At 59.9% G+C, this 26,646-nt stretch overlaps 1 protein-coding gene across 1 annotated transcript; it reads left to right on the forward strand.

Annotated features, from left to right (window-relative positions):
* Positions 1–219: 219 nt before the first annotated feature.
* Positions 220–24,169, forward strand: EEF1AKMT4 (EEF1A lysine methyltransferase 4). The gene is made up of 3 exons (XM_067536559.1): positions 220–507; positions 10,511–10,794; positions 22,360–24,169. Exons 1-3 carry the CDS (start codon positions 336–338, stop codon positions 22,645–22,647), a joined length of 744 nt encoding a protein of 247 aa, XP_067392660.1. The 5' UTR covers positions 220–335; the 3' UTR covers positions 22,648–24,169.
* Positions 24,170–26,646: the final 2,477 nt, after the last annotated feature.

Here is a 26,646-nt window from a genome sequence, read left to right on the forward strand (position 1 = left end):
CAAGGGGGGGAGGGCAGCACGGAACATCCCCGCCCCCTTCCTGCCCCCGAGGGCTCCAGGGCCAGGCTCGGGCAGGGAGACTCGGATGCGGCCCCCCAGCGCGCGGGGGCGGGGTGGGGGGTCTCAATCCCAAAGGCTTGTCCTAGGCGGGAGTGTCGGTTTCCGGCCGGACTGTTTTTCAGCGTTGCACCAAACCCGGCCCGGATGTGGTGACCGGAAGTTCCACGTGGTTGGGGAAACGTGGAGCCGGGGAGGTGGCCGGTTCAGCTTCCGCCCGCGGCCGGCGGCGGATCAGCCACGGTCGCTCGTTCATCGCTGACCCCGACGCCGGCAGCATGGACCGTCTGCAGCTGCCGGACTCTAACGCCCGGTACCGGGACCGGTGCTTCTGGGACTCCCGGTACCGGGAGGCAGGAGCTGCTCCGGCTGAGTGGTTTGGGGGCTTCTCCTGCTTTCGCGAGCAGCTGGAGGCGGAGCTGCGCCCGGGGGACCGGATCCTGGTGCTGGGTAAGTGACACCCCCTCGGGATCCCCCTGAGCCTCCCCGGGGCTTCCCCCTCCCTCCAGCGGGCTGGAGCCTGGTGCTGAGTTAGGGGTGCCCCGGGCTGTCTTACCCCTTCCCCCGGGGCCTGGATCTCGGTGGGCGTGTGCTGGCGCTCCCCGCGCGGGATGACACGTGTTTTGACTGACGCCTCCTTCCCCTCCCCCCCCGCGTTTTCGGGTACTGTAGGTCCTCCATAAACAAAGCCCCGACTGTGCCTCCCCCCTTTACTACGGGTGCCTCCCCGAGTATGTTCGGGCTTATGCCCTCGGTGGGTTGTAGCCTCTAGGGGCGCCTTGGGACCTGTCTGCCCTAGGAGACGCTCCCTTAGTGGGGGCACCTGGATCTAGCGCCCGCTCAAGATGGGCCTGAGCCATGTTCCCGGATAGTGCTGGGCCCGTGGGTTGTGCTGGGCCCTGTGACTCTGAGGCACGGGTGTAACTTGGCTCAGATCAGACCTGCCTTCTCCACGAGAGTGAAACATGTTTTAACCGTGTCAGGCTCTGGCATGTCCCCGGCCCTTGGCGGAGGAGCGGGATTGATGTAGGTGGAGCAGAGCGACAGTGCGGCCCGTAGGAGCAGGGGCTGACATGCTAGCCAGTGCGACCCGGCAGGTGATGCTCCGTGACAGGGCTGGGGTGGAGCTGGTCCTGGGGGGCGACACCTGTACACTGAGGTAGCGCCTAGTGGCCCCCGCCCTGCTGAGCTCGGTTCTGGGTGAAGTCAGACCCAGAAGCAACCTTGAGAACCTGACAGGGGTGTAGCCCCATCTACCTGAGCCTGCTGGCTGTTAGGAAGGAAACCTCTGAGACCCGTGACCTGCCTCCTCTTGTCCCAGAGTTGTTATCTCTGAAGCCTACTGATGACATGTTGAGTGTTGATGTTAACTGTTTCATTGCTAACCATTGTAGTAGAGAAATCCAGTGACACTGGGGTCGTGGGGGGAGGCTGAGCAGAGCATCCTCCTTTACCCCATGCACATCTCTACCCTGTGCTGGGCACTTCCAGGTGTGGAAGGGGAGATACTGGAGGGTGGGCAGCTGCTGGTGTCAGTGATGGGAGGCAGCTGCACCGAGGGCCTTGGGGTACAGGATCAATGGCAGGCTTCGCCCGGCTTCCCTCCCAGCAGCTGTGGGGAAAGGCTGGGCTGTGAGGGGATGGCCTCTGGCTGTGCAGTGTGGGAAGAGCCCTGTGAGTTGGTGATCCTTGAATGTGGCCTCCCTGGGGCTCAGTGCTGCAGAACAGGCACGGGAGAATGTGGCTCTGTCTTTCCCTCTGTCTGGGGATGTAACTAGCTGCTTCTGCGAGGGGTTGTGGTGAACTTCATGAGGAGGAATAGTGGGGTCAGCACTGACTTGGAGAGGAGAATGTCCCCTACCCACTCTACTCCTCCCTGCAACACAAGCCAGAGCCAGTCTGGTTAGCTGCTGAGATCCGCAGCCTGTTGGAAATGTCCCTGATAGGTTTACCAGGACTCGTTTTCCACACAAGCATTCCTTTCTTAGTCCAAAGGCCACATGGTATTGGTTACATCCAAAATATCAATATAGGCAGATAACACCCTTATATTCTACACCCAGCCACAATGCAGTGATAAGCATAGGCCGAATACTCCAACTGGATCAGGCCTGGGGGACGTCTTCCCATAGAGTGGCACGGACAAGCTCTGACAAAGAACCCCTAGCAAAGCTCGCTCTACACACTATGACAAACAAGCGATGTCTTTGCTGGTGGCTGGATCTTAGCTGAAGCAGTTTAGGGCTGCGTTCCGCTCTCCGGGGTTTTTCCCCTTCTCTCACTTTGCCATATTTTTTCCCCGACTGTTGCACTGAGCATTTCTAACCAATGGTTGACTGCGCCTGGTGCCCAATCAACCATGTTTTCTTTATCCCTGTGGCTTAGCCCAAACCTTAAACCTGGTAACGCGGCTATTCCAAAGGGTCACTACGTGTTTAAGGCGATCCATCCTCCTTTCTCATGATTTCATTCTGTTTGGTCACGTGCATTGGGCCTCTCACTCATGCTAACATCCAAACTCAACTCAAAACCATCGCTCACCCAGGGCTAATGTGTCCCTATATTCCTACACGGCCTGAGACGGCACCAGGCAGCTGACTAAGGGTGTGTGTATTCTGAGTGTTCTCCCCATCCCTGGATATTCCAGAGCCCCTGATCTTCTGGCTAGTCATTCGCTGTAGGCTCTTAATAAGCCTGCTCTGTGCTCCAGGAAATACCCCTTGCTGCTGGTGGGTGTGAGTGCGAGTGCGGCCACGGACGTGCCAGCCCCAGCTCTGGTTCAGCCCCACCCGTTGCTGATGCGGAGGCTGAGAGGTTTGGGGCTAGAGCCGGGTTGTCCTCCCAGGGAAGAAGCTATTTTGTTTATGGAGCAAAGGGGCTGTCAGGTGCCAGCTTGGCTTGCATAGCTTCTCCCTCCACGGGGACGTCCATATGTGCCACCCACCCCTCATTCCCCTGTCCCTGCAAGATGCTATGGGGGAAGCAGGCCTCTGGCCTGCTGCCTGAGCTCCCCATTCCCTGGATGATGGAGGTGCAGCCTGTGTGTGCAGGTATCAGTCTGGGAGGGCATCCAGGGCCCCCTTATTCCAGGGCGACCTTGGCAGCGGGGGCGGGGGGGGCGGCACTGGAGCCCACTGACTTCCATCTGCGGAAGTAACCTCTAGAAAGTAGCAGGTGCACTACCTGCCGATTCCTCCCGAGCTCCACCAGGGGGCAGCATGGCCCTTTAGCCTGTGGCCATGCGGGTGGGTGCTGCATGCCGCCAGCCGCTCACTTCTGGGCCCTGTTACGGGCGAGTGCAGCGCTCCGGCTGGGGCAGCCCTGGGAGCTGGCTTAGAGCCAGGGCCGCATCCCAGGGCCAAGCCCCTCGGTCACTGCGTGGGCGTTGGGCTCGCTGCGGGTTGGGGCTCCCTACGCCCTTCCGGGAGCTGCTCCGCGGACCCACGCCGGGGGACCCATTGCTCTGCTGGGCGTGTCTGGGATTGTGACCCCGGGCTGGTCACCTTGGGCGGCTTCTCCTCCTCGGTCTCTGGCCCCTCTCCTCTCCCCTGCCCCCCTTCATTTTCTTTGCCAGGCCTTTGCCCCCTCTGCCTGGCCCTTGACCTGGAGCATCTCTGGGGAGAGCCCCCTGCTCTTTCCCAGCATGCTTTGCTAATGAGACCTTTGCACTCCTGTCTCTTGCTCCCGAGAGCTGTGCTGCTTGGCGGGGATGCCCGGGAGCTGCTGCCCGAGGTTCCCAGCAGGGTGCTGGTGGGTGCTGCACCCAGGAGGACTTAGCGCTCGCGCCTCTGTTCTCCTCTGGGGCTTCACTTGGCCAGAAGAGCTCACGCTCTCCTCCTCCCCCTGTAGAAGGGCCAAGGGCCATGTGGGGAACTGAGGCAGAGAGGAAATGGACTTGCCCAAATTCAGGCAGGTTGTTTGGGGCAGAGTCAGGGAGAGAACCCAGGAGTCCTGGTTCCGCCTCGCTAGCCCAAGGCATGTGGAGTCCAGCCTGGCGCAGCCTTTGGAACGGAAATGTCGGGGGTGGGAGGGGGAGTTTCCTGCCCTTCCGGCCCCTGGGTGTCGTCACTGGGCTAAAGCTGCGGCACCAGCGCCTGGCACCGGGTGTGAGTGGGTCCTGGCAGCGGGGCTCTGCGGGCTGCCCTTGCGCTGACTCAGCCCAAGCCTAGCTGGGATTGCAGCCTGTGATCACTTATCCAGGCCAGTCTGTCCTGTGTCTGTCCCCCCCTCCCAAGTATGCTCAGGATCTGCTGCAGTTTCCACCATCTTCCTCCTCCACCCTCAGGAGAGGCGGCCAGCACCACCCCGAGCAGCCGGGGGCTTGGACCTTTTCAAGGGTCTCTCTTCTCTCTCTCTCCCTTAAAGGCACCGGGCCGTCTGCTGGGCCCTTTCATCTCTCCTGTGGGGCAGGCACCGCACCACCCCCGTGCTCCAGCAGCACGTAGCCAGCTTGAGGTGAGGCCGTAGGAAATAGTGGCTCCCCGCTCAGCCCACTTCCATCGTCTTCTCCTTCCTCTCTGGATGAAGTCCCAGGGCCGGGGCGCTCCCTTGGGGCTCCGCCCTGCACTTGCAAGAGCCCTGGTGTCTGGTGCAGACCAATGCCCCGCTGAGCTATGCGGGAGTCCCTGGAGACGCTGATCAGTCTGGCTTTATATATGGCCATCCCACCGTACCAGGCAGCGCTTCAGGAACCTCCCCTCTCCCCGGGGTGGGGCAGGATGGAAGATGGGCCCGAGGGGTTGCGACACATCAGTGACTCTTCCCTGGGGTGGGAGGAGGGGGACCATGATGCTGAGCTCCTTTGGGAAGGGCTTTGAGATCTGTGGGTGACCTGGGCTACGGAAGAGCAAGGCGGTGGTAAGGGTAAATGTTGGTTTCCCGTCCAGAGGCTTCTGTGCGGTAACAATCAAGGCATTTTCTGATGTCTCCCGTCCAAATGGGAAGGATTGAGGGGCGGTATCCCGAGTGGTAGCCGGTGCCTTTTATTGCTGGCAATAAATTCTTTGAAGGGATGTCTACACTGCAGTAAAACACCCCTGGCCAGCCCATGTCCGCTGCCTCGGGCTCGTGGGGCTATAAAATTGCAGTGTAGATGCTCAGGCTTGGGCTGGAGTCTGGGCTCTGGGATCCTCCCACCGCGTGGGGCCCGGGAGCCCGGGCTTCTGCCCACGCCCAAATGCCTGCCCTGCAGTTTTATAGGTTGGCAATCCCAGCCCGAGTCAGCTGCCACGGGCCAGCGGTTGGTGTTTCATTGCAGTGTAGACACACCCTGAGGGAAGCAGCCTGGCCTGTGTCTCACATCTAGACCGAACGCCGCAGTGTTCAGGGGAAGATACGAACGCACAGTTGGCTTTTGAGGAGCTGAGAAGCAAGAATGCACCATCACTAATTGGAGGAAACCGCTGGTGACCCGCAGTTCCTGTGGCCAGGATGCACCATCAGGACGTCCAGTTCTCGGTGCTGGCTCAGACGGACCCTGGCAGCAGCCCTTGGCTTTGACTGGCATCAGCAGAGCTGCAGCTTCCGATTCCAGTTAAAGGGGCCTCTTCGTTCGTGAGGGTCAATGCGTCGCCAGCAATGAAGGAGCTGAAATGTCAAGTCTGGCTGTTGCACGGGGGGGGAGGAGAGATGTGCGAAAGCCCCCAGCAGAATGGGAGCCAACTACTTTCCAAATGGCCCCTAAGCATCCAGAACCTGCTCAGGCGTGTCATTGCTGCTGTCGCCAAAGCATGGGAGAGCTGGTGCTGATCTTTACGTTGTGTCAGCATCACTGGACTGGACCGAGGGGCGCGAATAAGAGAACACGTTCTATGGGACCGTAGTAACGGGGCATCGCAATCGCACATTTACCCCCATGTCACCCCTGTGAGGCCGGGCAGTGCTTTTATCCCCTCATTGCAGCTGGGGAATCGAGGCAGAGAGGCTGCGACTTGTCCAGGGTCGCACAAGAAGTCTGGAAGAGCAGGGTCTAGAACCTAGGCCTCCCAAGTTCCTGGCTGGCGCCCAGACCGCTGGCCCGTCCTCCCTCCTCCGCCTGCCCTGGTGGCGAAATCAGGGGTGGGGATGGGGATTCTTCATCACTGGAAGCCTTCACACCAAGACTGGGCATCTCTGTCTAGAAGAGCTGAGTGGGTGGGCTGGATGTGGTGCATTCGGTGCACTCGATGGCCGGCGTCTCTGCGGGCGGGCGGGCAGAGATGATTCCCTTCTGGCCTCGCTGTCTGAGTGCAGGAGAACACGGCCTCCCCTACAGTGGGGAACTTGCTGTGCCCATCGCCACCCTGCCATTTTGGCCAATCCGTGCCTCTGTCTGGGGAATTAATGCACACAACGCATGATTCATCTGTGGAACTCCTTGCTGTGGGGTGTTGTGAAGGCCAAAAGTATAATTGGGTTAAAAAAACCTAGATAAATTCCTGGAGGTCCAGTCCATCAATGGCAGTGAGCCAAGGTGGTCAGGGACGCCACCCCATGCTCGGGGCAACCCTAAACCTCTGACTGCCAGGAGGGGAAGATGGGGTGGATCACTCCATAATTGCCCTGTTCTGTGCACTCCCCCTGCAGCTCTGATACTGGATATGGACGGAGGCAGGATGCAGGGCAAGATGGACCATGGTCTGACCCCGTGCGGCAGTTCTTGTGTTCTCACAAACACGCTCCTGCTGTGAGTTGCATGGTGTGTGTTTGTGTCTTGATTTGCAAAGACTTTGGGGTGGGGCTGGGGGCTGGACAGTGCCCACCACCTCCTGCCTCTCTCCAGCCTGCCCCTATCCCCTCGCTGTCCTGAGCACCCGTGAATTAACCAGATCCCCCAGCAGGCAGCAGGAGAAGTCCTGTCTGTCTGGGGGATTTAGCAGGGCAGAGAGGAGTCAAAGCGTCACTTAATTCCACCTGGTGCTTTATCCATCTCTGATCTGGCTGCTGCTGCTGCAGCTTTTAACCTGGTGCCGCCTTAATCTGGAGTTTTCCCCGAGTTTCCAAGCAGGTTCGGATTAACCAGGTCTAATCTCCTGATCCTGTTAGGGGATCAATCTATGCGATCCATGATTAATAGCAGCCAAATCCCCCCGGGCCTGAGGGCTGCTCTGGAGAGCCAGGAGGGGAGCCCATAGGTGTGGGGTGGGGACAGGGGCCAAGCCTGTAGACAAGGTTCCTGGTGCGGGGGAGGGGGCTGAATGTGCAGGGCCAGGCTCCATTGGGAGCAGGTAATGGAGTGTCTCACCTCAGTCTGGGGCGGGCGGAGGGGTGGTGGTGGTGGTTCTGCATTGGGGGAGACCCCGGGATACACCTGGGATGGCCTGGCTGCCACCTCTGCATGAGGTTTGGGTTGGGAGCTTCCCCTGCCCCTGATCTGAGGGCGCTTGGCCAAGGCTCGGCTGTCCCAGCTGTCTTCACTGCAGGGCAGTGCCAGGATCCGCTCCCCCTCCCTCCCACCCGACCCATGACACCCCTGTGGGGCTGGCTGGGGAGCTCCCTAGGGAGTGTGGATGGCCGGTTCCCTTCCCTGCCCTGCCTCGCATGTGTTACAATCACAGATGCTCCTTCCCTTCCCCCCGCGGTTAAGCCCTGCCAGATGGTGCCAGGCTGCAGTAATCTGCTCGCTGGCCAGTGGCCCTCTGCTTCCCAGCTGCATCCCTCCCCGGTAGGTCGGGTCCCCACACAGCTCAAAGGGGGGGGGCGTAGGGACCCCCAGGCTCGCTGGAGCCAGCGCTGTGACTCGGCTGCCAGAGAAACCCTGTAAAGAACTGGGCCGCTTGGGGGTGCCCCATCTCTGCACCCCAGCCTGGCATTGGGGGGGCACTGGGCTGCTGGGGGAGCTGCCCTGTGCTGCACCCCAACCCGGTGTGTGTGAGGGATAATGCTGGCCTGCAGGGGGCGGTGCCCTTCATTCCCTGCCCGGGCCCCATCGCACTGTGAGTAGTACACTCACAACCCAGCTTGCTAGTGCTGGTGTCTGCAGCCCGGGGCATGGCTGGCATCTGGCCCTGGGTGTGAAGGTCTGTCGCTGGGTCCCTTCCTTGTAGCCAGCGATCCAGGTCTGATGGTTGTGCTGCCCCGAGTGTGCTCCTTGCCCCAGACCACTCTGACATGGGCTGGCCCCAGTAAATCCCAAACTGGACTCTCTCACCTGCCCGACCTGGAGCGGGGCAGGGCAGAATCTTGCTCTCTCTTCCCTGGTGCTGGGTTCCTGGCCAAAGCCCTTTAGCCCATGGTGAAGCTGGCCAGGCTGGAGAATGAGTTCAGCCGGGCTGGGATCTGCATCCCCAATTGCTATGTGGGATGGAGCAGAGTCCTGGGTCCTTTTGGCTGCTCTGCGTGGGCGCCGGGCACACCTGCCCCACGCGGGTGTGTACGTGGGAGAGGGGGTGCCCAGGCATGCACCCCTGTGTATGTGGGCCCACACTCAAAACACAAGGTCCAGTGTGTGTGTGTGTGTGTGTGTGTGTGTGTGTGTGTGTGTGTGTGTGTGTGTGTGTGTGTGAAATTCACATGGAATTTGCAAACTGTTCATGAAGTGCTGCTTTGTCTCTCAGCTAATTTCACCCTGCTGCACCCTCCCAGAGCTGGAGGCTCCTGGAATCACAAAGCAGAACTGGAGAGCCCAGCTGCGTCCCGCTGGGGTTGACCCCTAGGCAGCACTGCTGTTCTCCAGGCCTTAGTCAAGATTTAAATGGTCCAAGCACCAATTTCTGGCCCCTCTTTCCTCTGTGCCTAGCCCACACCTGCCTGAAACTAGCCAGGCCGATCCTGATGACAGGGAAGGGGAGGAGTATTGAGGTTTGGGGCTCGGGAGGGCCTTGAGCTGGGCCTGTGACTGTCCTGGTCAGAGACCCCGCAAGGGATCTGGATGTGTGTGGCATGCCTGTGGCTCTGGAGAGGACAAGAGTGTAATGACGGCTGCAGAGCCAGCAGGGGGCACCCAGGCGATTTTGGTGAGCCCTGCAAAAATGGAGATTACGACTGATTTCTCGTTAGTGGCGGGGACCTTGGCCCCTGTTAGGTTGGAAGCGGGTCGTTCAGCCTTTGAGACCAGACCCCGTGCTGGGGCCCTGTCAGGCTGAGCGCTCTGTGTATCTTCCGCTGTGTGTTGGGGGGGCTTGAGCCATGGGGGGGCGGGGGGGCAAGGAGCCAGGCCCAGAGCCTGCTGCAGAGCGGACCGTGTGTGCCAGCTGCAATGATGGGAAATCACTAGAGTTTGTTGGATTGGCTGTGACGAGAGACACTGTCAGGCCAGGCTCTTCCACACTCCCCAGCTTCTCGGGGGGGGAGCAGGGAATGCGTGTTATCGTCTAACCGATCTGCGGGCGGGGAGAAGCTGGGAGGGGGCAGTGGGGAAGGTCTCAACTTCCCACCCCCCCCCTTGAACATAGACTCACAGACTTTAAAGTCAGACGGGACCATTATGATCATCTAGTCCGACCTCCTGCACAATGCAGGCCACAGAACCCCATCCACCCACTCCTCTGATAGGCCCCTGACCTAGGGCTGAGTTATTGAAGTCCTCAACTCATGATTTAAAGACTTCAAGGTACAGAGATACTGTGTGACCAAGGCTTGAGCTCCTAGTCCCGCACCCCAGCAAACAGCAGCCCCCTGGCCCCAGGATCTGCCCCTGTGTCCACTGACAGAGGAAAAGTGCAGTAGCTGGATCTTGCTGCTAAAATGACTGGCACTGAAACAGTTAACACTGACATTTGAATAGTCATCTGTAGGTTCCAGAGTTAACAGTTGACTGAGCTGGGTGGGGCAGCTGGCTCCTTTGTGGGACTCTGGTTTTCAGGCTGTCTGCAGACTGAGGCAGATAGTCCCATGTAGGGTCCCACCTGGGGGAATTGACTTTTCTTCCAGAATGGCTACAAACTTGTTTGTAATGAGTTGCATTTCTTTGACAGATTCCCCAGGTGCGAAACATCCAGGGCTCTGCTTGGGGCCATGGCCCCGCCCCTGCAGTTCATGGCCCCATCTGCCTTGGCTGACTCTCACCTGGGCATCTGTTTCACCTGAAGTCTCCTCCTGTATCTCTCCCAGCCCTGGCAGGGGGATGGGGGACTGCAGCCTCAGCTCCTCCCCCTGCTGACATCCACCTCCTACCTTCAGGAGGGCAGCTCCCTTCTGGGGGCTCCCTGACTCCCAGCTGCCACACTCCAGCACCTTAGGATGCCGCTACCCAAAGAAGCCCAACTGCATCCCCATTTGCCCCCCCCCCCCAGCTCATTACAGGATCTGCTTCAGTGGGGTCCTCTGTAGACTTGCTCCAGCTGACTGCCCGGGGTTCATCTCTCCCTCCTGCTCCCACTTCAGCCAGGACAGCCTCCCTGTGTGGGTTTCTAGTCCGTTTCCAAATCACACGTGTCCTAGGCCCCATTGTCCTGACTGTGAGGCGCAGGCTGCGCCATTTCCGTGAGCCGGCTGGCCTGGGTGTGCGTGTAACCTCCGCTGTGCCCCCTTGCAGGCTGTGGAAACAGCGCCCTGAGCTACCACCTGTTCCAGTTGGGCTACACGGATATCACCAATATCGACTACTCTCCGGTGTGCATCGCAAGCATGCGAGCCCGCTATGCCCAGTGCCAGGGCATGCAGTGGGTGGTGATGGATGCTCGGGACTTGGCCTTCGCAGACAGCAGCTTCGACGTGGTACTGGAGAAGGGCACGCTGGATTCCATGCTGGTGGGGGAGACGGACCCCTGGAATGTGTCGCCTGACACCGTGGGGCTGCTGGATGAGGTGCTGAGGGAGGTGAGTGGGTAGGGCTCTGAGGTCTTTGGAGACTAGATGACCCAGCAAAGGGGGGCTGTTCTCAGCCACTTTGATCCCCTTGTGGCAGGGTGGTACCTGCCTTGGGGCCCAGAGCCTGGTCTGCAGGGGCCCAGCTGGGATGTGGGATTGTGTCCCTTGGCCTGAGACCCTGACACCGGCTCGTGCAAGCACCTGGCAGCAATGGCTGCCCCTGGGCTGGGCTTGGTTGGAATGGGCCATCTGGTGCCCGAGAAGGGAGAGGCTCTATTTCCAGAGTGCAGCTTGCTGGAGGTAAGCCTGGGTGTAAAGGGGCCTGCGTGTGGAAGCTTGCCAGGTGTGGACATGCCATGTGGATGTGTCACAGAACTGGGACTGAGCATCCCTGTCACCCCCCATGAGAACTGCCTGACTGCTCCAAAGCCAGGGGCAAAGTCGGCCCAGCCCTGGGCCTTTATCCAGCAGGGAGCCAAGTGGCATTCGGGTCTGGCCCAGAGAGCAGGGCTCTATGCTCCAATCTATGGGTCTGGGGGACCTGTCTCTCCCCAAAAGGGGATGCTCATGACTCCTCCCCACCCACACTCGCCATACAGAGCTCTTCCATGACCAGCATCTCTGCCAGCCACCGGGGCACATGCCAACCATTCATCTCCTCCTCATCTCCTGGGAGGCATTGGAGTGGATGCCGGGTCCCTGGCTTGTCCCAGAGACCTCTGGCCACGGGTGATCTCGCTCTGCCCCAGGGCTGTATCCTGAGTCTTGGGAGGGGAGATGCTCGTGTGTTCCTTTCCAGGGCATCAGAGATGGCCTTTCCTTGGCGGGGCGGGGATGTTGGTCCACAGTGTACGAAACGTCAGGCTGGGTATCTCCGCTCTGAAGGCAAAAGCGGGTAAGGGGACTGCGGGTCAAGATTGAGAGGCATGAGCAAAGCTGGGTGTGGGGAGAGCCCAGGGCTGGGATTGGCACTGATGGGTGCCGGCAGCGCTGGGTGTGGCCCCGTGGCTGGGACTTTCTCCCTGGAAAGAGTTAACTCTGCAGTTTGTGTGTGAAGGGGGTGAAATGCCTCTTCCCCTTCCTCCCCAGTACAATGACTCATCAGGGTTGCCATGGTGACGTGGCCTGCAGAGCCTGCTGCCTGCAAATCGTTTCAGTCGCTCACCCTTTGATGTTGGGTTTTGGGGGGGATGCCCCTGCCAGGAAGATGGAGCCTGGCTGTGAAATCTCCACCCAGGGAAGGGCCCTGGGCTGGGTTGGAGGGCCCTGCATGGGTGCTCTGGAGACCTGGGTTCTGCTCCCACCTCTGCCCCTGACCTGCCGTCTGACCCTGGGTACCTCACTTCCCCTCCCACCCTTTGTCCACTGAGGCTGTAGATTCTTTGGGTCCCCACGGTGGGTCCCTGGTCTCAGTTGGGGCATCTGCCCGTGGCACTGATCCACAGGGATCTTGCCTCTGGCCTATACATGGTCTCTCCAGGTGGGTGCCTCATGTAGTGCTGAGCCCCCACCACCTCAGTACCCTGATACTGGATCGCTGGCACCCCTGTTTCTCATTGTGGATCTTCCTGCAAGACATTCCACCTTTGGGAGAAATGCAACCTGCAGATGTTTTGCAGAGACACAGGGCAGCCTTTTCACAGCGAGCCAAAAGAAATATTCGTCCGCTGGAGCACGGCGTGTCAGGTGCTGAGGTTAGGACAGAAAAGGTAACGCTTACATGCATGTCCGTGCTGCAGTGTTACCTGCGCCTGTCACCCAGAGCATCCAGCATCTCCTCTCTCTGCCTCACTGGTAACCAGTTCTTACTACCTGCTCCGAGCACCTCCATCTGTTGTTCCCAGTTACACTCATGCTGGTTCTGCATCCTTAGACGTTCCTCTCTGGTCCTTGGTCTTCCATTGTATCTCCCAGGCAGACACTGACTGTCTCTGATCGTTCATTCAAACCAACAACCCAGCCATGCCTCCTGTCTACCTCACTCCTATCCGCTCCCTGGTGCAGGGCAGAGATGAACTCCTGCCAGGTCTCCATACAGCATGGGTGGGTAAAGCCAGGCTGTCGTCTACACTACGGAGCCGATGTTGGCCTAGCCCTGGTGTAGACACAGTGTCTGCGGAGAGGAGATTTTCTACCACTTCCCTGTGTGACATTAGCTAATTCTTCTGTCGACATGGCTGCATCTTCCCTGGGGCTATGTCTATCGGGGCTGTGGTTTTTTCACTCCCTGACTGAGATGGCTATGCCGGTAGCAGTTTAAGTGTAGACCAGGCGCCCGCGCCCCCCTCCCCCTCCCAAAAAATAAAATCGAAGTGAAGCTGGGGACTAGGGACAGAAACAGGAGGTATTAGAAGCCAGGTCCCCTCCCCCTGTGATTCCCTCACTTGGATCTATCTCATTAGCTGGGGACCCCCTTGCGGAGGCAGAACTGACTGGCTTGTTTTCCAGGTTGCCCGTGGAAACCCTTGTCAGTATTGACTAGGCCAGTGACGTTACCATGGGGATGGGTGATGCCTCCAGGCCATTATTAATTGGTGCTAGGGGGAGATGTGGCTGCAACAGCAGGAACCAGATTCAGCTCATGGGGGGGTGGGGCACTGGGGATCCCTGGTCCCAGGCCCTGCTGTCCATTGGCACTCCTCCTCCCCCCGCCTGCTCTCCTGTGCTTGGCCTTTTACTTTCGCTGATTTTTTTCCCCTCTCTCCTGCCCCCCCCCCCGCCAGGGTCTCCCCGCTACCCAGCTGTTCTGCTCAGTGAGGCTATCTCTATGGGGCACTTGCCCAGTGCCAGGGCTCCTATGGATGACTCACCCTGGACCAGGGGGTTGGGAAAGACCCTGGCTTTCTGCTCAGCTTGAAACAGCCCCATGCCCTCCCAAGCCCACCCCTGTCCTGCACCGAGGCTTTCCCCTGCTCTCCCCCATGCAGGCACTGTCTGGCTGTCGCTAAGCATGCAGTGCATGGGGGGGGGGGGGGAGTCTGTCCCCCTGCTGATGTGCAGGCTTCCATGTGCCTCAGCCACAAATAGACCAAGGATCGATCACTCCTCTGAGCACCATGAGCTTCCTTCCACTGCCCTCAGCCCAGGTCACAGCCCCGGGACCCCCAGGCTCTGTCACAGTCCCCTGCCATCCCCACCCCCTAAGGCTGGGGATAGGGACAGGAATCCTGCATGTTTGCCCATGCTTCTGTCTTGAGATCCCAGGGGCCCTCTGGGGCTCAGAGCAGCGTGCCTGGGGCCTTGCAGTTGTGGGTGCTAGTTCCCTTCCCTGCCCACAGCTGCTGTCGACTGGGCTATCAAGCGGCTGGTTCAAGCAGATCTGGGGCACTGGCTGCTGCCCTCTGGGAGAAAAGGGGAGTGTGCAAAGAATTGGGGGGCCCGAGAGTGAGCTGCATCCTGTCCTGCAAGAGGAGGGGAGCTGTGGGGCTGGGAAAGAGGGGGGGACCTCAGTCTCCCCATGGAGCTCTATGAGCATGATGCTCCCTGCCCCGCCTGGCCCAGAGGCAGCAGCAATCACCCTCAGGCTGGTTAGGCTGTGTGGGGAGGAGAGGCCCTAAGGCCTCCCTGTTGCTCAGCAAAGCAGTTTTCCAGGGGCACCACATGCCCCCCTTGCCTACCCCCACTCTGTGCTCTGCTGGTTAGGAGAGGATCTTGCAAACTCTGTCTACCCCCTGGGAATCAGGAGATGTGTGTGTGGGGGGGAGGAGTTGTGGGAAGGGGGGATGTGGGAGCAGTGGTCCCAGCCAGCCCCTCTCCCCAGGGCAGGCTCTTTCCCTCCAGCCCAGTTTGCTCTGACTGTCCCAAACCATGGGGCTCCCTGACCAGCCGGGTGCTTTAGCTTCTCCATTGCCCCGAATGGTCCCATGCTCTCTGGTTTACCCTTCACTTGCCTGCAGGCTGCTCCCCCAGTTCCCCACCAGACCAGGGCCACTTGTGTTGCTGTGGGGCCTGCAGCTGTCAGTTGACCAAGTTAAGCTCTTCTGACCTTTGCTCCAACCTCAGTCCCTCCAGCTTTGGGTCTCTGAACTCCCTGCAGCCTCTCTGGCTTAGAACTGGATGCAGCAACTTTGGGGGTGGGAGGGTTGCTGGAGACCGGGGCTGTGTGCACCCTTCGGAGGGAGGGGTCCTGGGCTGAGCTTAGGTGGCGTCTCCCTGGAGCTGTGTAGGGCCGGTCCCCTCACCACTCCTCTGGGGGAGACCATGGCCTTTGTGCAGCCTTGTCCCATTGCAAACTCCTCCTCCTCCCACAGCCTCTCTTGACCTCGCCTGCTCCCATCATCTCAGGCAGGGGCTGCCTTTCCCCAGACGCATTAGCTGTGTGTTTCCTGCCCTTCTGCTGGCTGTGGGCCCCTCTGTGCCGCCTTCCCTCCTGGCTGCGTTTTGCAGCTCTCCCAAACGAGCTTCTGCCCGTGCTTCCCCGGTGAGCGGTGGAGATGTTCAGAGCAGCCCTCTGCCGCCAGCTTCGTTTGCAGCCACTCTGCCAGGGTCTGGTCCCTACAGCGATTCTGGGGTGAGCTCTCCTGGGTGCGGCTCTTTCTAGGCCCTTGTATCCAGCGAGAGTCCAGCATAGCCCCACTGAGGTTACTTGGGGGCTGCCCTAGGCTGGCTGGCTCTTCTCGTGCTGGAGGATGAGTATTGCACCCGCCTCGCTCTCCACTTGACAGAGACTCTCTGGGGATTGTGGGCCGGCATCCCTCCTGCCCTTCCTGGCAGTGGAATTTGGCCTGGCTGGGTGAAGGAAGCTAGATCCAGATGGCCCCTGGCCCTAGTGAAATGGCGTAGGGCTGGAGGGCAGCGGGCAGGGCTGGTGTGGCACTGTCATTGCACATCTGTTTGCTTTCCTCCTCCCCCTGCTGTTATGAAACGAAGGATCCAAATCCCTCTGCCCCAGGGCTGGCCGGGGGGGCACTGCCCTCCCTCTAAGCAGACCCACATGGTCTCGCCTGCTGGTGTTGCTGTGCCTGGACCGTTGACCTGGAACCTAGGATGCCAACTTCTGCTTGATGCGGAGCAGAATCTCTCTCCTGACTGTCCAACTGGCAGCTCCAATCCTCTTAGGGAGCAGCGCGGGGCTCTCGCTTTAACAAGATTACGGGCAGCCGCCCCAGCCATTCCCAGTTCCCGCGGGGGGATGTGTGCATACACACTGCACCCTGGCGCTGCATGAGCACACAGGGCGATGGCTGTGGGAGGGAGAGCACAGACCTGCCCACAGGCCACGCACACGTATGGCTTTGCAGGCTGGGTATGAAACACGTCACAACACGTGTGAACATGTGTAGACCCCTGTGCTCACAAATGCACTTGGCCTTTCCTGCCTTCCCTGCTTGTGCACAAGGGCTTGCCTGCCCTGCACCTTCTCCTCTCCATGGCAGCGCCTCCCCTGTTTCCATTCCTGCTGCAGAATCCACCTAGCTCGTGGCAGATCTGTGGACTCAGAGTCCTGCAGTTGAAGCCTGTGATTTGTGAAGGTCCCCAGTGGCATCAGCTCCCCACTGGGCAAGGAGAAGGTGGGGGGGACAGGCACCAAAAGGGAGAGAGGAATGGGCAGAACTGGGTGTGCATTGGGGGTAGAGATTGAAGGACGTTGGAAGCCAGGGCTGGAAGGGGAGGAGGCTGTGGGCTGGGGGGCAGTGGCACAGCCAGGGGAGGCTCTGCTCCTCAGTCTGTATCTCACTTCCCCACGTGTAAATCCCTGCCTGATTTGAAGCATACCCCGCACAGCTGGAGAGCCCAGCGGCCCCTGGGAGCTGTGCCAGGGAGTGAGCAGATCCTGCTGCACTATAGGGGATGGGGAGGGAGCCTGGGGTCCTCTTGGAAGCAGATGCTTCTCCCCTTGCCCATCTCCCCAGAGCCTCCGCAGCAGCTACTGGTTGAGAAGAGTTCTGTGAAACCGTCTCTTAGCAACGTCCATCAGTCCTTTATTAACTGGAGATTTCACAGCAGGAGACGGGATCCCACCAGGTGTGTGATGGGTCCAGACCCTTCCCTCCCCAGCAGCCTGCTCTCAGCAGGGACCCCCACCCCTCACTCCTGCCCCACCCAGGCAGCTCTGGGTACTGAGGAAATAGCTGGGTTTGGCCTGGCGCTGGGAGCCCAGCGTAAGGAAATTTGCACCAAACCTGAAATCCTGTGACTGTTTCTGGTGCAGCCGGATATTTCCATGGGAAGCACAGAGGCCCAGATTGCTGCCTGGATACCTTTGGGGATCTGGGCCGGACGTTTCATGCCCCTCTGGGAGGCAGAAGAACAGACTAGACGGGTTTCCAGCCTGATCCGGGCTGGCAGTTGCAATGTTGCTGATGTAACCCACTGTTCACTCAACTGCTGGGGGATGATCTCCTGGAGGCACTCGGTTCAGATCTGGGCGAGTCGGCCACGTTGCCTGGCTCCAGACAGTGAACCTCCGTGGCTGCCCGGGGGTGTGGGGGAAGTCCCTTCGGTTTTGTCTCCAAGCACTTCTCGCCTTTCCCTGGCTGTTGCCTTCTGTCAGTTGTGCCTGCTGCCTCTGTGGGCCTGACCCCCACCTGGGGCTCCCCCACGCTCTGTAGCCCTGCTCCCCACCCTGAGCGGTTGGCTCTCCTGGCTGTGGTCTGCCATCCTTCAAGCCCTTGTCGGACGTGGGCGGACAGGAGATGTTCTGCATATTTCCTCTTCCTTTGCTCTTGTTCCCTCACTCCAGCTGCCTCCTCCTCCCCACTTCATCCCAGCACTCGCCCACTTCTACCCCCTTTCCCCACTGGATTCCCCAGCCATGGCCCCTCTTATCATGGTAACGCACTTTCTCCTGCTCCCCTATCCCAGCCCAGCCACTTGGATCATGCCGGCCCGAGTGCTCGGCATGGGCTGACTTCCAGTGAGAAGGTCCAGGCTGGCCTCCGCCCTGCTTGGCAGTTCCCTTGCCCGTGCAGGGGGCCGCTCGTCCCACCGTTTGGATGTGCGGCTTCCTTTTGCGCTGCTCGGCTGGCAGCTGGCTCAGTGGAGACCCCTGCTTCCTGCACTGGCCTCTTGTGACTGTAAACCCTCCTGGCCAGCTTCCCGCTTCCAGCGATCGATCGAGTGACTGGCAGCTGTTTTAACCAGGGTGCTGGCCCCAGCCTGCTGAGGGGTGGGAGCTGCTGGGGACAGGCTAGTGCCTCGGCGGAGGGCTTGGTGCATCATCAGTGTTTTTCGGGTGAATTCCCCCTGGTTTGGGTTGGGGGAAATGCAGCAGCTGAGAAAGGGCTGCCCCTTGTCCATGGAAGCCGTATGGGGTGAAAGCCCTGGCCAGGTGGGGCTGTTATCCCGCATGTCTGCTCCTCTTCTTGCTCATTGCCTTTCTCCTCTGCTAAGCTCTGTAATGTACTTTGCCCCTTTGACACTGATTCCTCCTCCTCTCTGCTGCTAATCCCCTGTCATTGCCACGCAACAGGAACTGGGGGGCGAGGGGCCAGTTCCACTCATCAAACTGGCAGTGACCTGCAGCACCCAGACCCGCCTTGGAAACTCTGCCCTGTGCAAATCGGGGCTTCCAAAGCGCCGTTTCTACCCGCCGCTGAGCAGAATTGGGGAAAGGGGTGGCTGGGAGCAGGGGCCCCACTTGTGGGGGAAGGGCCGATTCTCCTAGGCCCGTAGCCTGGAGCTGGGTCTGGGGGCGGGGGTCACACTGGGGTCCAGTTGCTGCTGGCTGAGCACGGCTCTTTGCTGGCCGGGTGAGGCCATCAGCAGCTGGCTCCGGGCACCCCAGCCCTTCTGCAAAGCAAAAGCCTTCAGGGCTGTTCACGTGGCGAGGGCGTAGGGACTGGCGGGCCCAGCTGCCCCTGGGCAGTGAAATGGAAGCACAAAGGGCTGTGATTAGCTCTTCCAGTGCCTGGTTAGTCTCCCCAGCTGTGTGGGTCCGGGCTCGTGGGGCTTGGGCAGCTCTGGTTCCCAGCTCTTGGGCTGTGTTCTGGTCTTGTCCCAGTTGGGCCCCTCCCCATGGCTGCTTTCTGCATGGCGCAGGCCTGGAGTAGGGACGTTCCCTGGGGCTGGACCTGGGCTGTGCAGCCCTGCCCCCAGCCCCGGCCCTTGAAGGAGGAGAATCCCGACTCCAGCTCTCTTGGAAGAGGCAGCGAAGGCCACGTGGGGTCTTGCCGAATCCCTGCGCCGTGCGGCGCTGAGGGTGAGTCAAAGGGCCCGGCCCTCAGGTCTCCATGGCAGAAAATTGGCCCCTCAGCTTGCTCCGGCACGCTGGAGGCCAGCGTAGTACCGAGCCCTTGCAGCTCTCCTGCGGGGCCTGACTTCAACGTGCCCTTGCCTCCTGTTACCCACTGCTGGAATCATCCCCCTGTGGGGCAGGGCTTGCTGCCCTCGTCACTAAGGGGGATTGGGGTGGAGGGGATGCATAGATGCGTTCCTGCAGAGCCCTGTGCACGGACTCCTCTCCCCCTGCCGAGTGCCCCCCTCCCCGTGGGGCAGGCATTCGTGCTTCTCTGCTTCTGGGGTCTGTCTAGGGCAGGTCATTTAAACATCTCTCTCCCCAGCTGCTGGGAGGAGAAGTGGGGGGACAGGGGGTGCTTCTTGCCTGATCACTCTGCTGGTGACCAGCTGCCTTGTGCTTGTGGGGCTGGGCTCCAGCGTCAGCCCCTCTGGGCACGGGGGCTTTTCCTGGCCCATCCCACCCGGGGAAGGAGGCGCAGGCTGTAGGCCGGCCGGGGGCGTGGTGTCTCCCTGCAGCAGCCTGTCTGGGTCCCAGGCACTGGTTTATGGCCTCTCTCAGCGGAGAGATGATGGACCCTCTTGTCCTAGTTCTGGGTTCTTAGGCTGAGGCTGCTCGCCCCAGACGGGGGCTCCCGTCCATCGAGGGAGCCTCGTTCAGGCGTGAGGGGCTGAGTCCTTGCTGGGGGCTGGGTCTCTGGGCATCAGCCAGGGGCAGCCGGTCACCGTGAAGGGGAGGGGGGCAGAAATAACCTGCCTGTCAAACCTCCCACTGCCCCGCATGGGTAGGGTGGGGCTTGTGGGCCCCAGGACCAGCAGCAGTCCAGCACTGACTGCCACGCAGCCTGGCCTCCCCTCTCGGCCCAGGTCAGAGGGGTCCCTCAGGAGAGGGGGGCTGATTTCTGTTTAAGCCTTTGAGTGTGCCGGCCAGGGGGGCAGTGTGTGGGCCAGAGTGCCAGGCAAGACCCCTGTGGCTGAGCAAATGGGACCCGAGTCCTCACTTGTGTTGCTAGGGCTGGGCTGGACTGGCCAGTAGCACCTGTCACAGTTTCAGGGTGACTGCCCCAGTATTCCCCTCTCCCCCCGCCATGGTCCACTCCAGGAGTTCCCAGCCAGGTCTCGGGTCTCCAGTTGTCACGTGCCTCTGCGTGTCCCCCTCCCTTCCGACGGGAGGCGGGGGTGTTAAAGCTGCACAGCCCCCTGCCGCGCACTGCAACATCCCCAGCAAGCCGCTCTGCAGAAGGGCCGACCCCTGTGCGTGCTGTCTCTGCGGGGGCTGTGGCCGGGGTGTTGCCAGCAGGTACAAGTTACCCCACAGCTCTTCTGAGCGAGCACCTTTATCCGTAAGGTAAAAGCATTACACAGCAAACACCATGACACCCATCAAAGTGCTTCTATGGCTGCTGGCACCTGCGAGAGGTCACCCAGCCGTCTTATGGGGCCCTAGCAGGGCAAAGTTTTCCCACCCCTTCCGCAAAGGTTGGGGCTCCCCAGGCACAGAAAGTCCTGTCTGTTTGCTGAATAAAACAGAAGCCCCCGTGTCAGTTTGAATGCAGCCTTTTTATACGCACGGCCCTTTCCTTGTCCGTTGCTCTCTGGAAAACCCACTTTGAACCAGTATGTAGCAGCCTCCCCAGGGGTGGTACTTCTCTGCTGGTGTTTGTAACCTAAGCGAGTCACCTTAAATCACCCCAGCTGTTTTTAATTCCTGGAGAAGCCGTGGTAATGCCCCCAGAGCTGCATGCAGTTCCCAGCCACAGGGATACATCAGCTTCATATAATGTGATCCCCAAAGCTGTGCCATGTGGTTGCAATATCTTTCACAGCACTGACCTGGGAAGCCCAGGGCTGGCCCTTCTCCCTGCCTCCTCTCCTGCCCTATGACGCTGTGACTGGCCTGAATGGGCCCTGCTCAGCTCTTATCTCCCAGGGACCAACTGCGGCTTCCTCCTTCGGGGATCAGAGCACAGGGGCCATGGGACACCCAGCTGCTGATTTTTCAGGGTTAATAGCCCCTGAGTTGCCTGTGGCAGCAGCTCTGGATTCCTCTCTGCATCAACTGATGGACAAACGGACGGTGTTCGTGGCAGACACTTGTCCCTGTATTGCCAGGGCATCTGCCCTGCCACAGAGATCCCATTCTGCCCTGTTTGAATGCTCCTTCCCTGCCCGCTTGCTGCAGCGCGTCCCACCCCGCCCACAGCATTTTGCAGGGACCGCAGCAACAGCAGCTCCTCGGCTCTGTAGCCCTTTGGCAAAGCGTGAGTCATGAGAGATGAAGGACGGTCGGTCCCCACCTGTCAGGGGCCCAGGCAGCCGAGTGCGGGGGAGTTCCCGGCTCTGCTCCGTGCCCTTCCCATCAGGCTGCACTGGGAGCAGCCGTGCGGCAGAGTGCAGGGAAGCCGCCGACGCTGGCTGCTCGCACCAAGCTGCGCCGTTAGCATGCTGAGCACGCCGGGGCTGGCCGCAAATGCCTTTGACATTGGATAAAGCCAAGCAAGAAAATTGATGTTCTTTTCCATCCTATTAGCAGGAGCTTAGTTCTAGTGAGGAGAAAACGATGATTAAAAGGGTCAAGTCCTCTCTGCTTCAAACACCCCGTACCTTGGACACCGGGCTTTATAGCTCGGCGCGGGAACGTTCTGGCGTGACGAGCGCAGCGGGGGGCTGGGACGGGGGCTCTCGGCGCAAACAACCGCTTGGAATGAGGAGGCTCCTGCCTTTGGGGGATCCTGTGCGGATCCTGGGGCTATTGCCCTGGGGGAGGGGCGCGAATGGGGTCCTGTCACTCATGGGGGGGGGGGAGCTGTACCCTCATCTGTGCTGCTGGGGCATGCACGAGAGTTCCGGAGAAAAGACAAAGGAGAAACACCCCCCACACACCCCCGTCATAGCACTGGCCTGGAGCTGGCTTCCTGGTTCAGGGGCTCCAGGAGCTGCAGCTCCAGACCCAGGCAGTGCTCATGGTTTCTTGGCAGCCAGAGGAGCCGGGGCGGATGGTGACAAACGCCAGCTCACGCAGTGGAAGCCGGAATCTGCCAGATCCCATAACATCCCCCTGCCCCTCCTTTCAGTGGGGACCGGGCATTGCTGCGCCCTTTCCTGCCCAGCTGTGCTGCCCGTGGGACGGAGGAGATTCCTTCCTGACCCCTGTGGTGAGCAGCAGATGCCCTGAAACTGGGGCTCGGCTCCCCGCTCTCTGCATTAGCCGGGTTCTGTGGTGAGACATGACGTGACCCCTTCTCTGCACACTCCTGGAGCAGCTGCCAGGGCAGAGGGGTGCGCTGGCGGGGAGGGCAGGGATTTGGAGAACCTGCCCACATGCTGGCTGTTGGGGCGGGGAGCCTGCACAGTGCAGGGGGAGCGCTGACCGTGTCCGCTTTCACCTTTTCCTCCCAGGTCAGCCGAGTCTTGCGGCCGGGAGGCCGTTTCATCTCCATCACCTTTGCCCAGCCGCACTTCCGCAAGCGCCACTACGCACAGCCCGCCTACGGCTGGTCCCTGCGCCACTCCACCTACGGCGCCAGCTTCCACTACTTCTTCTACGTCATGTGCAAGGGCCAGGAGCTGTCCCCTGCGGACCTCGCGCTGGGGCAGAGACTCCATGAGCTGCCCTGCCCCGCCTGCGCACCCAGCTTCCTCCAGGCCTCGGACAGCGAGGATTACCTCAGTGCCATCGAGCTGTGAGCCGGAAGGGCCTGCCGCAGTGCTAGCAGCAAGGAGTTCTCCAGCCGGCCTGGGGGCCTAAGCCAACCAGTGCCGGGTTCGTGGGGCTGGCTGATGTCATGCTCCGCTACTCCAGTGCCTTGCCTGTGGCTGGCGGCGGGAGCCCAGCCCATCCTTCCAGGCACTGGGCGCCGTGAGACCCAGCGGACAGGTGCTTTGTAGCCGGCTCAATAAAGCCGGTTTCTGTCTAATCCCCCGGCCCAGCCCCTTGTCCTGGCGCTGTTCAGCTCAAGGCTTCAGCATGTGGCTGTATTCCTCGGGGCCCCCTTGTCCCAGGCCCCCTCCGCCCATGAAGGTCTGGCGTGTGTAGACTAGGGTTCCCAGCAGCCAGCGGGGTCAGGCTGCTCTGGAGGGCTGGTGTCTCTGCAGCTCTGCCTCCCCCCATAGCAGGGTGACTGCAGCCTGTTCCTCCCGCAACAGCGGTGGGTGGTGAGGCCAGGGTGACCTATGGAGCACCCCACCTCTGGCTGTGGAGCCCAGCAGGACAGGGGTGCCATGGGGACTGGGATAGCTCCCTCCACTCCTGCCAGTCCACTGTGGTGCGTGTGCTCCGTGGGGCTGGATCCAGAAACCTGCCCCAGTTTTGCAGGCAACCAGGGGCAGGCCAGGTGAAACCGGGGAAGAGCTGGGACAGCACCTGTGCGGGGGGAGGCTCTTGTTGACGCAGCTCCCCAGAGAGCTCGGTGCCTGGGCTCTCTCCCCACCCCCAGGCCTCTGGCCTTTGGGGCTGGAAATGAAGCTGCCAGAGAATCCCTGAATCATATTAATTCCCTCCATTCATCTTGGCAGCGGGGGGAGAGGAGACGCGCCTGCGCCTCATGCTCTCCGATGTAGATTTCGCAGCAGTGCAGAGGCAAAGGGAGGGATTTTATCATCCGCCACAAGCAAATCGCTCTAATCCAGCGGCTGGCCTCGCATGATTAGGAAGCATTGTGCCAGCAAGAAAGGGGCAGGATTCCCAGTTCCTGAACAACATTCCCTGCTCAGCTGGCCGCCCCCCAGGAATTCACCCCCAGTGTGGCCCAGACTGGCCCATCCTCTGCTTGAAGGTGCTTTGTGCAGCCCGTTCTCACCCCAGGGAAGGAAAGCTGTGGCCTGGCTTGGGCTGGGAGGAAGGGTGATCCCTTAAATTGTTGGGATTAGGATGTTTGACGCATTATTTTACTATGCATGTGGCCAGAAAGTGTGGGGGAGGGGGAGAGGCAGAGAAAGGGGGAAGGGCTGGTTATACCATGCATGGTCACGGACCGATGGGACATGACGACCCACTGCCTCGGGGACAGGCACTGGTTGCTGGAATGGAGCTGGCTCCTGGACTGGAAGAAGCCAGGCACTGAACTCAGCAGGGACTCAGGCCCTGGGATTCAGGACTCCTGGTTGTTCAGTCCAGCCGGCCGCCTCTTTGGAGGAGGGGAGAATCTGCCTGGTGTTGAGTCAGTTCTGGATTTCATCCCTGTGCCCCAGGGTGGAGAACCAGCTCCTTTTTCTGGCATAGCCGCTCACTCCACCTGGTCCAGGGAGCCTGGGTCTCCCAGTGCTATGCATGGGCCTCTTTCTCCTGGGTCAGGAAGGAGATGCCATTTCCACCATGTCAATTGCTGGCTTCCCCACTCCTGGAGGAGGCGATCCCCTCTTCCCAAGGCCGCATCTGTCCCGAGGCTGGGGTGGCGCTTTCCCATTGCTGCAGTAGCACAGGTGCAGCTCCTCTGGTGCTAACGATTGGGGAGCACTCGAGTTCCCTGGTGCTGCAGAAGACTGCGCAGGTCGCAGTGACCTGATGGTAAAACCAGCAGCATTTGGGTTACAGTAGGCTCCCCTACAGGGGCCCGCACCACCCACGCTCCAGCATCCCAAGCACAGCTGGTTGGGTAAGGCTAAAAAGCACCCCTCCATCTTCCTGGGTGGGTGCCCTGGTCTTGTCCAGCATTTCCACTCTGCTCCGCCAGTGCATCAGCCCCTTCTACACGGATGGGGACCCTCCCACAAATAACACCCCGATGTTAAAATGGATCTGACGCTGCCCCCCATTTGTTCAGGTTCTCCCCAGTGAGCGTCTCATGCCATCCCCCCGCTGTGGCCGTGGAGTTGGCTTTCTTCACCCTTGCGTGTCTTTCCCTCCTGCTGCCTTTGGGCCGGATCTGTGAAGCACAATCGCTTGCCACATGTATGTGGGAGCTTGTAAATGTCAGCCCTCTCCCTGTTAGTCATCTGGCTGGCTCCCTCGCTCGCACACACCTTTCCAGCTCCTCAGAGCCGCTGCAGCCGCTGAGTCGGAGCTGCAGCACCAGATTGGCTACCAGTGCCTCTCCGCCCACACGGGTCTGATAAAAACTCTGATGTTTCCCAGTGTTTATATTAGCTCTGCATAAAATTTGTGTGCATGAAATCTTTAATGTTGCTCATGACCTAGATTTATCTGTATGGATAAAATGGGTGGAAAACGCACTTCACTTTTCAGCTGCCACTTTGGGAGCAGTTGAAGTGAATTGGGCTGGTTCTTTCCCAAGTGGTCTGGAAGGATTGTGTGGAATCCATGTGTGATGGGCAGGGGCACAGTGAAAGCCTTGGACGGGTTAGTATGGGTTGGGGGGAACCGTTTTTCCTGAAGTCCGCCAATTAGCTGGACTTTGGTAAGATCTTGGAAGTTTAGCAGGCATGATTTGGGGATTTCAGTGCATGCCAAGTGAAGAGCTGTCTCTATAGAAGACTCCACGAGTCCGATTTACAGCGTCACTGGCCGACTCATTAGCAAACTTAAGGACTCAGTGAGCCTGGCTAGCCCACCCAAAAGAGTCTGAGTAATCTCAGCAGTGGCGTACCGAGAGGGGAAGATTGTGGGGGGATCCATGCACTCAGGCATCGGTCTGGAGGTGTCAGCTGAGCCGTTGGAGGAGGAGCGGCCCCCCACTGTCGCAGGCGGACAGGGGCCTGCGGCTGTGCTGACTGTAGTATCGATAACTAGGACTGATCAGAATTTGAGACTGTTCCAGACCTAGGTCTCAAAGTCTGATAGGTGCTGGTTATTGGTACTACACCTGCGGGAAGAGCAATGAGGGAGCTGTGGGGACCAGAGCCCGTCATGTCCACCCCCCCGCGGATCTCCCAGCCGCACCCGCCAGCCCCACAGCACGGGGGAGTGGGGGGACAGCAGGAAACGGGCCCACAGACCCCCCCCCCATGGGGCGCTGCTGCTGCCAATGGTGGGGGAGAGCGGGAAACAGGCCCGCAGACACCCCCCATCCCCATGGGGCGTTACTGTGAGGGGATTGCAAATGAAAGTGTTGGCCCCCAGGCACCAGAGACCCCTGGCATGCCACTGAATCTCAGAGACATGGGTTTGTGCCCCATGGTAGGTGCAGTCCTTTATTGTTACAGGAGTAACGGTGGAGTTCTCTGGCCTGCATTATCTGGAAGGTAAATCTAGATTGTTTGAATGGTCCCTTTCTGAGCTGTGGAGATTCAACTCCCCTCTAGCCCCTGGAGCTCCAGGTCCATGCGCAGTTGGGAGGAGATTGGGGTACATTTGATCTTTGTTCTTGTTTATATTTTTGGTAGCTTCTGTGGGCCCCAAGCCTTGATTCCCTTTGTGCTTGGTGCTGTCTGTACTTGGTGAGGACAGAGTCCCTGCCCGAAGGAGCTAATCTAGAGCTTGTCTACGGTGATCAAGGGGGGCCATGTCCCAGCACTAAGTGCAGGTAAAAAGCAAAAATAAGAGTGTTCCACAAAGTAACTGAGGAGGCTTTGAATGATTCGCCAGAATGGGCTCTTTAAACTCCCAGGGGAATGAAGGCGAAAGCAGGCAGAGGAGGTGCTGGCACTACACACCCTGCGGCTCCAAGATTCAGCAAACATCCCTGTTCCTGCCACAACCTGGACCTTCTGCTGTCTGGCTTGGCTGTCTCTGATTTGTGCTCTGGGTGGATCTGTGGCTGGGTAGGAACCAGAGTGACACTGAATGTG

Source organism: Emydura macquarii, unplaced genomic scaffold (assembly GCF_026122565.2).
Source record: "Emydura macquarii macquarii isolate MOO-44397 ecotype Brisbane River unplaced genomic scaffold, CSIRO-AGI_Emac_v2 contig_3603, whole genome shotgun sequence".
Classification (NCBI taxonomy): domain Eukaryota; kingdom Metazoa; phylum Chordata; order Testudines; family Chelidae; genus Emydura; species Emydura macquarii.